The following is a 12406-nucleotide window of genomic DNA, read 5'->3' as shown; positions in this document are numbered from 1 at the left end:
GCACCAAGCATGGACCCCCGGTCAACTGAAGGAAGGAGGGCACCAAGCATGGGCCCCCGGTCAACTGAAGGATGGAGGGCACCAAGCATGGGCCCCCGGTCAACTGAAGGGAGGGTAACGAGCATGGACCCCCCGGTCAACTGAAGGAAGGAGGGTACCAAGCATGGACCCCCGGTCAACTGAAGGAAGGACCCCCGGTCAACTGAAGGAAGGAGGGCACCAAGCATGGACCCCCGGTCAACTGAAGGAAGGAGGGCACCAAGCATGGACCCCCGGTCAACTGAAGGAAGGAGGGTACCAAGCATGGACCCCCGGTCAACTGAAGGAAGGAGGGCACCAAGCATGGACCCCCGGTCAACTGAAGGAAGGACCCCCGGTCAACTGAAGGAAGGAGGGCACCAAGCATGGGCCCCCGGTCAACTGAAGGAAGGACCCCCGGTCAACTGAAGGAAGGAGGGCACCAAGCATGGACCCCCGGTCAACTGAAGGAAGGACCCCCGGTCAACTGAAGGAAGGAGGGCACCAAGCATGGACCCCCGGTCAACTGAAGGAAGGACCCCCGGTCAACTGAAGGAAGGAGGGCACCAAGCATGGGCCCCCGGTCAACTGAAGGAAGGAGGGTACCAAGCATGGACCCCCGGTCAACTGAAGGAAGGAGGGCACCAAGCATGGGCCCCCGGTCAACTGAAGGGAGGAGGGTACCAAGCATGGACCCCCGGTCAACTGAAGGAAGGAGGGCACCAAGCATGGGCCTCCGGTCAACTGAAGGGAGGAGGGTACCAAGCATGGGCCCCCGGTCGACTGAAGGAAGGAGGGCACCAAGATTTGGTGCAATAATCAAGTTAAATTAAGAAGTAGAGGGTTCTCCCGGGTGCTTCAAACGCCACTGAGCAACTTTCATTGAAATGAATTGCTGGGGGCGGGGCAGTCCGTCCCTTTAGATAATCTATGGGCAGGAGCCTATCTGCTGTTACTGTGTAGCGTGTGGCAGCTTAGTACCATGATGTATAAGTACACCCCATACTATGTCACAGGGACTTGTACCCTCAATCCAACCCTTGATGGCGAGTGCCAAGCAGAGAGGTATTGGGTCCCATTTCTAACAGTCTGGGGGATTGAAACCCTGACCTCTCCCCTAACAACAAGGCCATGTGGCCAAGAGTATAGATTGTATTCCAGTTGTAGATCAGATCACAGTCAGTCAACTGAAGGGTTAAGATAAGATACGACTTGTATTGATCCGAAGGGAAAGCGAGGGAAATCCAGTCACCAGAAGCAGCACAGTTAAAAGATACAGTTACAGATCTAAAAGCACATGAGTTAGAGTTTGTTTTCTCAAACCTTTTCATACCAACCTGCAAATTGATAAATAGACTCCCATTTGAAAATCTTTTGTGCCAGGGACCCCAGAAGAGAAGATTTGTCTAAAAAGAAATCAAAATGGTTCAAGATTTTCCAAACATTGAGATTTAAAATAAATGTCAAAAACAGCAGATTTACAAGCTTGCAGAGTGGCACTAAGTGCCACGCTGTGAGCTTGGCGGTCAAAAAAAAAACAGCAGGCCGCCGTGAATCCCGCATCCTCCCGCAATTAACCAGATACAGAGCTTATATAGCCTAGAGTTTAGAAAAATATAAATGTCTGATGAGAACGTATAATTTCCATGCGCTGGACAAGCACCATGGAGTCAGTCTCACTCTCTCTCCAACAGACATCATCAGGCACGCTCCTAAAGTGGCCGCACCTGTCAATCATTAGTAGGCTAATCACTCTGAGAAGTGCATGCGTGGATCGCGTTCCTTTTTCCCACAATGGACATTTTCGCTTCTAAACCCCTTGTTGCTTTTCCCCGTGTGCGTCACTCACTCAGCAATAATGTGAAACAGAACACAACGATGAGTATATTTGGTCTCTCTCTCTCTCTCTCTCCTCTCTCCTCCCCCCCCCCCAGCATGCATGTGCGGGCTGCTGCGCAATGTCTGTGAGACTGACAATAATAATATGTATAGCATAAATAATAGGCCTAATATAACACTTTCCCTCTATCTGTGACCATCTCCTCACACACAACTCCTCTCTCGTGCATGCACGCCTGCTCAAACTGCGGGCGGTCAAAAATAAAATCATTGCGGGCGCGGGCGGGATTGGTCTGAAATTCAACGGGAGCGGGCGGGAACGGGATCAATAAATCACTCCCGTGCAGGGCTCTACCCTGGGGGTCCCCGGACCCCACGTTGAGAACCAGACGAGTTAGATCTGCTGTACATGGCTGTTCCAAAATCTGGTAATCATCAATTTTTCATGAACCTAGTTTGTCTTTAATCTTCATAGCTGCACAAGGGGAGAGAAGAGCACTGAAAATTCATCCAGTTGTGCCAAAGAAAAAAGAAAGAACTAAAGAACCAAACCTGCAGCAGCTGCAGGCAGCACCGCTGTACTGTAGGTGGGCCTAGGATCAGCCTGGCTGCATGGGCCCACCCACATCTACATCCACACCCACACCCTGGCACTGTGCCTGACCTGCTGACCTATATTCTGAATAGAAACAACCAATCAGTTGCACTGTAAAAGAAAAGTGCGTTTCAGCTTAGAGTATTTCATTGCCGTCGGGTGGAAACCTCTCATCTCCATATTTTAAGTTAGTTAGTTTAACTTTTAGTTTTTTGATCACACTACAGCGTCTCACACAAGCATCAAAGGTAGAGGATCCATACGTGCAAAACGTGCAACGCGTGTTGAGCTTGTAAATCTGCTACTTTGTTTGGTGTTTTGGGACTTTAATCCAGGAAAGTAACCAGTCTTGGATATACAAGGATTCCAACCGAGAAATGCGATATACAGTATAGCTTGACGCCCACACAAGCACACACGTGGGTGTTCATGCCCACGCACACAGCAAAGACACACAAACACACAAACACACACACACACACACACACACACACACCCACACAGTTCACACCTTCAGCACACCGTTCTTTGTTTTTTCTGGGGTTGACTGAGCATATTAAATTAAGCTGCTGTGTGTGACTGTGTGTGCCTGTGTGTGAGTGTGTGTGCGCGTGCGTGCGTGCGTGCAGCAAAGCCAACTATATATGAAGCTGGGAATTACAGGCTTATGTACAGTTGCTCAGCACCAAGGAAGAGCACAGGTGGTTTGATTGATTGATTGATTGAAGAATTTATTAACAGTTTGCAGAATTACAGTACATTTCAAGCACAAACTCAATACAAAGGCTGTTAACTGTGAGTGGACGACCCAATTAAGCATTACACTTGTTTCCAATAGGGTCCACCATGTTCAAATCATCAAAACATTTAGAGACGTACAAATAGACACTTCTATAGACAGAACAGGAATTCATCATAAAGGAGGTAAAAAGGGAAAAGAAATATATACAGTGAGGGGAAAAAAGGGGGGGGCGGGGGGGGATTCAGATTTTACGGGGGCCAGTTTCGAATTGCAGCCATCCGTAGGTGCCCTTTGAGAGCGGTTCAAGGGATTCGCATGTCTTAATGACAGTTGGTAGGGCGTTCCACATTTTGGTGGCATAGGATGTGGTGATGTTTATTCGAAGACGAAACCTTTCAGGGTGCAAAAAAAAAGTAGCCACAGAGCCATGTTCCAGAACAAGGCGACGCAGAGTTTCAAAGCCATTGTTATTGGCGGTCAGTGGTTTTGGTGACTCAACACGACACACACTTATCTGTTAATATGCTCAGAGCCGGTGAGCGGCGGAGCTCCGGTCCAAAAAGCAAACGGCAAAGTGCCCGTTCACCTTCAGAGGGCTGGCGCGTGATTCATCTGAGGTGATTCATCTCTCAGTGCCAAAAGGAAACCATCCGGAGCCAGAGGAAAGACTCCCGAAAGACAGAGATACAGAGTCTAGTAAACGGCATACAGTGGTGGGAAAAAGTACTCTGATGTTTTACTTTAAGTACACGTATCAATATAGTGCAGGGTTCCCCAATAGGCGGCCCGCGAGGCCATTTGCGGCCCGCGGAGCGCCCCCCTTTTTTTGGGGGGGTCCCCAGATATAAATGGCGTTAAATGGGGGTCAGTAGCCTATGCATGTCAAACTGGGCATCCTTTTCAAATGGGGTCTTGCCCTGAAAATACATTTTCAGGGCAAGACCTCAACCTCGCGCGTGCAGACTCGGCCCCCAGCCTGGTACCCTAGTCAAAATATGGCCCCCGATGAAAATTAATTGGGGAACCCTGATATAGTGCAATGTAGAAATACTGTGTGAAAGTGAAAGTGCCACAGTATTACTATCAAAATGTATTCTAAAGTACCGAAAGTAGAATCTACTCACAATGTAGAATTTTCCATTTTACAAGTTTTCAAATGTAAATATATTGTTTTTTATATAGCATATCTGCAAGCTCACAATGTGTCACATCACGACGCATTGTGAGCTTGTAGATCAGCTATTTTTAAATGGCCAAAATATGTTTTGTAATGATAATCAAAATCTACAAAAGTAAATAGTACAATTTCAAATAATTGTAGTGGAGTACAAGTACAATATTAGTAGAAGGAAAGTACTGACATTTTAAAATACTTCAGTAAAGTAGAAATTCCTCAAATCTGTACTTTTACTGTGCATGTACTTACTACACCACTGCCGGCATGGCTGCACTATACTGTGCAATTGAGACCATCAGACTGAATTAGCCTATCCGTTATCTCTCTAATTAGCTTGAATCCACCCCCCTAAATAGAATAGCCTACATCTTAAAACTGTCAAATGAAAACATTCAACAGTGTCTGAGTGTAGTGGGATAATTTCCACCCTTCATCATTCCGTTTTAAATTGGGCTACAGTGATATGCATACTATAGCCTCGTTTACGCCGCGGACAAAGCCAACTCAGCTCGTGACAAATCATGACAATAAACAATGTTTTGAGCATTTCAAATTAGAAAGAAGAAAAAAAAGGCAGGGTACAACACTTTGTTTTGTTTTTCTTCTTACTAATTATTTGAGTTTTGTCCGCGGCATAAACGTCTTAAATAAATTATTTTTGAAAAGCCTATGGGGAAAATGAACGGGGAATTATTTCCTGGGCCACTCGTGGTTCTGAAAGGGGGCGGGACTGCGACGCTCTATAGTATTAATGCCACATCACCAATGACTATGAATGAGCTGAGGGTCCCTAGACCCCACTTTCAGAACCACTGGTTCACAACCTGGGGGTACAAATCATTTGGAGGGGTCGACCTCCCGTTAGTTCGACCATGCATTAAGGTTGGCGACCATGCATTAACACAACGGCCGCTAATTGTTTAATCCAGTGTTCCACCGCGAGTAAAACGCTATACCCGACATTTGTTGAATGCGTTTAATTCGCCGTTTTAAAATAATTAAAAAGAAACAGGACCTGATGACGAGGCCGTCAAGTTATGATGACGAAACCGGAAATCAAGTCATCATCTGGGCTGCTAGGGCTTCTGGGAAATTGAGCCCAATGCAAGTGGGTTTGTTTGGACTACAACTTGCTCTGCACTGTAGTTTGGTTCCGCATTGTCCGGATTTTCGTTGTTGAAAGCTGCAAATACTTCAGCGTATGCTCTAAAGGTAATAAAACAATCTCGGCAGCGTAGAATATTTGATTAAATAGCGGGTAAAGCGTTTTATGGAGTCAAACTGTTAAGGTTGGCGACCATGCATTAAGGTTGGCGACCATGCATTAAGGTTGGCGAACATGCATTAAGGTTGGCGACCATGCATTAAGGTTGGCGAACATGCATTAAGGTTGGCGAACATGCATTAAGGTTGGCGAACATGTATTAAGGTTGGCGAACATGCATTAAGGTTGGCGAACATGTATTAAGGTTGGCGAACATGCATTAAGGTTGGCGACCATGCATTAAGGTTGGCGAACATGTATTAAGGTTGGCGACCATGCATTAAGGTTGGCGACCATGCATTAAGGTTGGCGAACATGCATTAAGGTTGGCGACCATGCATTAAGGTTGGCGAACATGCATTAAGGTTGGCGAACATGCATTAAGGTTGGCGAACATGCATTAAGGTTGGCGAACATGTATTAAGGTTGGCGAACATGCATTAAGGTTGGCGACCATGCATTAAGGTTGGCGAACATGCATTAAGGTTGGCGAACATGTATTAAGGTTGGCGACCATGCATTAAGGTTGGCGAACATGACATTAAGGTTGGCGACCATGCATTAAGGTTGGCGAACATGACATTAAGGTTGGCGAACATGCATTAAGGTTGGCGAACATGCATTAAGGTTGGCGAACATGCATTAAGGTTGGCGAACATGCATTAAGGTTGGCGAACATGCATTAAGGTTGGCGAACATGACATTAGGTTGGCGAACATGCATTAAGGTTGGCGAACATGCATTAAGGTTGGCGAACATGCATTAAGGTTGGCGAACATGACATTAAGGTTGGCGACCATGCATTAAGGTTGGCGACCATGCATTAAGGTTGGCGAACATGCATTAAGGTTGGCGACCCGCATTAAGGTTGGCGAATATGCGTTAAGGTTGGCGAACATGCGTTAAGGTTGGCGACCATGCATTAAGGTTGGCGAATATGCGTTAAGGTTGGCGAACATGCGTTAAGGTTGGCGACCATGCATTAAGGTTGGTGAACATGCGTTAAAGTTGGCGAATATGCGTTAAGGTTGGCGAACATGCACCAGCTCAGTGGCCTTGTGGTTAGAGTGTCCGCCCTGAGACTGGGAGGTCGGGGTTCAACCCCCGGCCGGGTCATACCAAAGACTCTAAAAATGGGACCCTGTGCCTCCCTGCTTGACACTCAGCATCAAGGGTTGGATTGGGGTTAAGTCCCTGCGACATACTAGCGTCATGTCCAGGGGGTGTACTTGTACATCAAGCTGCCTCATGCTACAGAAACAGGAGATAGGCTCCTGCCCTATGGGCCTCATGGCTCGGCAAGGCTACTACTACTTGGCGAACATGCATTAAGGTTGACGAACATGCATTAAGGTTGGCGAACATGCGTTAAGGTTGGCGACCATGCGTTAAGGTTGGCGAACATGCGCTGCTCCGTGCTTGCGGTTATGTTTAGGTTAGGGTTAGAGATAGGGTTAGTAAGGTTAGTAATGGTTGAACTAACGCCACGCAGCCAGACATAAGACTCAACAAATGAGTTTATGGTAGTATCAAAGCAAACCTTTCCATAACACCTCAACAGTGCCACAGGCTGATCAGTGATCACCTCCATGCCATGCCTCGGCCTGAAAAGGTAAAGAACCCCTGTTCTAGCCAGACAGTTTCTGCACCATCCCGAAAATCAAAAGAAAGAAAGAAAGAAAGAAAGACCTCTATCTCTTTGATATGAATAAAGCCATGGCACAGGATTACACAGATTTATTGCATTGTTTCACACCTAAGTGAACCTGGAAAGAAATCAAGAACGGAAGAATAATGAGGATGAAAGGAGAGGAACAGGAGGCGGGTGAGAGAGAGAGAAGGGAACAGAGAGACACATAGGCTGTAAGGAGAGCATGAGATAACATGACAGTTTGAAAGGTACAGTGTGTGAACGCTGACCTGAGTCGAGTAAAGTACATGTACAGTACAGCGTTGTCACGTGTGGGCTAAAAGCGTGGCTCTATCTCTGTATCTTACTGTAGTATAGGACTGTCAACGTAACGCACGCACACAAGCACAAACAAAACAAGCCTTGAGAAATGGCTCGAGAGCTTGGCAAGAAACGCAAATGGACCTGGCAAAGGATAAAGGGAGTCTGGCTTCAATATTAAAGAACTGGCTTCATTTTAGGAGGTAAAGCCAGAATTGTACTTCATTATAAAAGACGGTGCCACACCAAAAACAGACAACATACAATCAATCTCACAACATTCCGCAAATGTGATTATTAATATTATGCTCTTGTGAGGACTAGCACACACACACACACACACACACACACACACACACACACACACACACACACACACACACACACACACACACACACACACACACACACACACACACACACACACACACACACACACACACACACACACACACACACACACACACACACACACACACACACACACACACACACACACACACACACACACACACACACACACACACACACACACACACACACACACACACACGAGTCGAAGCAATATGCTTAAATCTTCCTCTCTGTAATGTGGGAAGTTTGCACATGGAACTACAAGACGAATCCTCTTTGCGAGATCACTGGACTGTTGGAGATAGGCGGATGTATGCACTCCCCTTTTCAATAATGTCTTCAGAGCACTATTTCGGGGGAACTCTTAAAAGCCTCGCTTGTGAGAGCAAAGCCATTTGCATTGGAGAACCATCCGGAATATTCAAAGCCCCGCGTGACAGTGATATCTTTACAGTCCCTCTTATTCGATCAAATCAAATTGATTTTTTTTCCCTGACCTCCAAATGGCATTTGTATCAAAGCCTTTTGTAAATGCTTGGCAGCAGTACAACTGTGCGTCCAGCGACGGACTTAATCATTTTATATTGGACTATACATCACGGACAATGACCAAAAATAATCTCGGCTCTCATTAAACTCAAGATTGTATACATAACATTAAATCGTAGGGCCAGAACAGTGCCCTCGTCTTGGAATAATAAGACAGCTTTTTTTACATTCACTAATACATATAATCCATTAACGTTGCTCATTTGGGAGGCTATTCATTTTGTTAAGAAACATAAATAAATCCTCCATATTACATTATCCTGGGATGACTTTTCTTTGTGCTCTATGTAGTTGTATGCAGCACATTACTGAATTCATTCACACACCGCTTCCTTTGGCAGAAAACTATTAAATGATTACAACCGCAGCAGAACTTAATAATTCCATTTAATGCATTCTAGAGAAGTGGGAGACCAACAGGGGTCATCAAATTAGTGGCTTAGGAATGTGACAAAAAATCAATTCAAGTCTCCATGGGGTGAGTAATCAATAGAGGAAAAAGTCATTTTTCCCTTAAAGATCTGCTATTTATTGAAAAGCCCAGAAAACAGCAGAAAACTATTAAACGATGATTATTAATCCATTTAGACCTGACGTCGAAATTTAAAAAATGTCTTCTAAATCCTGACAGTTTTCTGAAAAAAATCATGTTTCTATGTCAGTCGTTCTCAAACATATTCATGTCAAGGACCCCAAATATGTATGACATTGACCGCCGACCCCCATATGAAAATATGTTGTTCCAGGGACCCTCCCAGTAGCAAAGATTTGAGTTAAAAACTCGCTCTGAAAGAATATATTTCCAATGATTTCAGGCACATTTTCACGATTTTTCAAAAAGAATATATTTCCAATGATTTCAGGCACATTTTCACGATTTTTCAAAAATAATATATTTCCAATGATTTCAGGCACATTTTCACGATTTTTCAAAAATAGCAGACCTACTACCTACAGACCTAGCTGTAGATCTGCTATTTTTCAATAGCTAAAGTATAACACAATGCTTAAAACACCAAAAGGGGTTCCCGCTCAGAACTGGTTAATAACAACCGCAGCAGAACTTAATTCCATTTAATGCATTCTAGAGCAGTGGTTCCTAAAGTGGGGTCCGGGGACCCCCAGGGCCAGAGGTCATCAAATTATTGGCTTAGGAATGCGACAAAAATGATCTGTTATTTATTGAAAAGACCCAGCAGCAACAGATCAAACGCCATGGACGTTTCGGCTGATTCACACTGAGAAAGGCCATATAGGCCGAAACTTGTTGTTTGATCTGCTGCTGAGGCTTTTACAAAAATAATAATAATAAGAGATCCTTAAAGGACCAAGAGAGTACTGCTGAAAATGTGCAATATTCAATACAAAATAAACTAGAGGTGGCTTCAACTTTTTTCAGCCCTACAATGATGCGGTGAAAATCAACCAACCATCAATCCCCCATCATTTTCACACCCATTCTCACTCAAAGTGGACCAATTTCTGCTCCGCTCGTCAAATGGAAGAAAAGCTAATCATTGCCTTTAGCCAGTTTCTCTGTCCTATCGAACCCTACCCGTTTAATTTACAAAGTGTGGCTTGGGTACTAAGCGACTCGGAAGCAACGTAGCTGTCAATGCGTGGGCGTTTTGTAGCATCTGTCAATGCTAGTGTGACAATGCACATAATTAGTCTCCCCCCTCTAGCCATTGATGGGTTGCAGATTTGATACGCTGTTTGGAGGAAGCACAGTTTCCATCGCCAAAGTGTTCAAAATAACACAGACAGGCAGAGACACACAGTTTCTAAGATCATCCTCCCCAGATCATGACCTAAACACAACAACATACAATCACACAATCAACATAAGACTGCATAACTAGAAACATTTCCCCAATGTGCCCCTTAGTGACGGCTGCCCTCCATACCTTCGGTGTCCTGGCCCCAGCTGTAGGCTAGCAGAGAGAGGATTGCCATGCTTGTCCCCAGCCATCTGAAGAGCATCCACCTCTGCCTCATCTTTCGTGGAGCCTTAGTGCCTGGACACCTGCATGATGACAAAAACACAAGCCTTAGTGCCTAGTGGACACCTGCATGATGACAAAAACACAAGCCTTAGTGCCTAGTGGACACCTGCATGAAGACAAAAACATAAGCCTTAGTGCCTAGTGGACACCTGCATGATGACAAAAACACAAGCCTTAGTGCCTAGTGGACACCTGCATGAAGACAAAAACACAAGCCTTAGTGCCTAGTGGACACCTGCATGATGACAAAAACACAAGACTTAGTGCCTAGTGGACACCTGCATGAAGACAAAAACACAAGCCTTAGTGCCTAGTGGACACCTGCATGATGACAAAAACACAAGCCTTAGTGCCTGGACACCTGCATGATGACAAAAACACAAGCCTTAGTGCCTAGTGGACACCTGCATGATGACAAAAACACAAGCCTTAGTGCCTAGTGGACACCTGCATGATGACAAACACAAGCTTTAGTGCCTAGTGGACACCTGCATGATGACAAAAACACAAGCCTTAGTGCCTAGTGGACACCTGCATGATGACAAAAACACAAGCCTTAGTGCCTAGTGGACACCTGCATGATGACAAAAACACAAGCCTTAGTGCCTAGTGGACACCTGCATGATGACAAAAACACAAGCCTTAGTGCCTAGTGGACACCTGCATGATGACAAAAACAGAAGCCTTAGTGCCTAGTGGACACCTGCATGATGACAAACACAAGCTTTAGTGCCTAGTGACTTGAAGAAGGTATTGCAATATATCAGCTCAGTGTGCAGCCCTTCTCTAACCTTGAACAAAGGATTGAGATCTGCATAAGGACAAAAAACATTCACAAACGTTTTAGCTCGAGAGACCCAAAAGAGAAATTAGACATTTGCCTTGGACCCAAACCGGTGAAAATATCAGATCTACAAGCTCAACGCAGCTCAAAATCTTCACAATTTGTTTTCCTTTTCATTGCCATTTACGTACATATTTGGACCCCTAGGCTAGGGTCCGGCAGGTGCCAACTACGACCATGTCCGTAGAACCCCGTATACTCCATATATGAAAGCAGCGACCGTCTGCATACCTTTTAGCATTGCTAAAAGGTCCCCACCAGCTATGGGATTTTTACATCCAGGCTCCATTTATCTCCATTAAAAGCAGGATATTCAAAACCCTGCATCTCTAAAGCTTCGAGCGCTGTCCATGGTGAGCCGTCTCGCATCCGATGATAGGATTTAATTTGTGACTTTGTCTCGCATCGCTCCGGACATGTAACCGTTTCTGACGAAAGGTAAGGGGTATGCACTACTAACGATCAACAGCCCCCACCTCCCTGATAACCCGGAAATGAAACGGAGGCTCGTAGAATGGGAGTCAATGGCTGGCACATGTTAGCTGTGCTTATGCTACCACCTAGCGGGCAGAAAAAAAGACTATTTATCAAATACTTTTGAACTAATAAAGTAGTATTCGGTTCATTTCATTCAAATTCATATTAAAAGTGGTATTCTAATTGTATTATTTCCAATTTAAAAAGTACAATTTTGATGCAGGGACATTGGGAGCTAGCGAAGCGGCAAGCAACCCAAAGTTTGCTATTATCCTATGATTTGAGTCAGTGGAGGGATAAACAGACTTACCCTAGAGTGAAACAATGGAAATATACCTTCATACATACTTGAACACAATAAAGTCCATGACATTTATTTTCATTCAAAATCAAATCAAAACCTAATCCAGCGGGACTGCTCATCACAGTCTCTCTCGCTCTCTCTCTCTCTCTCTTAATTGAGCAGTGGGCAGGTTTGAAAATGGGTCCGAGCAGCTTCAGAGCGAGGACCGACCTCCGCTCCAACACACTCCGGTCGGGGCCGTGCACCACAGTGTCCAGTGGCACGGACAGACACAGAGACACGTGCT

At 45.2% G+C, this 12406-nt stretch overlaps 1 protein-coding gene across 2 annotated transcripts in view; it reads right to left on the bottom strand.

Moving 5' to 3' along the window:
* LOC306931686 (protocadherin-15-like) overlaps nucleotides 1-12406 on the bottom strand; it is a gene marked incomplete at its 3' end in the record, with an annotated part of 360480 nt that overhangs the window by 305242 nt on the left and 42832 nt on the right. For both annotated transcript variants that reach the window (XM_079513231.1, XM_079513232.1), the window contains exon 2: nucleotides 10397-10515. In XM_079513231.1, coding sequence (XP_079369357.1) covers nucleotides 10397-10487 — 91 coding nt within the window. In that variant the 5' untranslated portion in view covers nucleotides 10488-10515. The remainder of the gene's footprint in view (nucleotides 1-10396; nucleotides 10516-12406) is intronic.

This window comes from Electrona antarctica, assembly GCF_951216825.1.
Source record: "Electrona antarctica genome assembly, chromosome: 10".
NCBI lineage: Eukaryota > Metazoa > Chordata > Actinopteri > Myctophiformes > Myctophidae > Electrona > Electrona antarctica.
The sequence above is the reverse complement of the archived record's forward strand: the minus strand, read 5'-3'. Positions and strand labels throughout refer to the sequence as shown.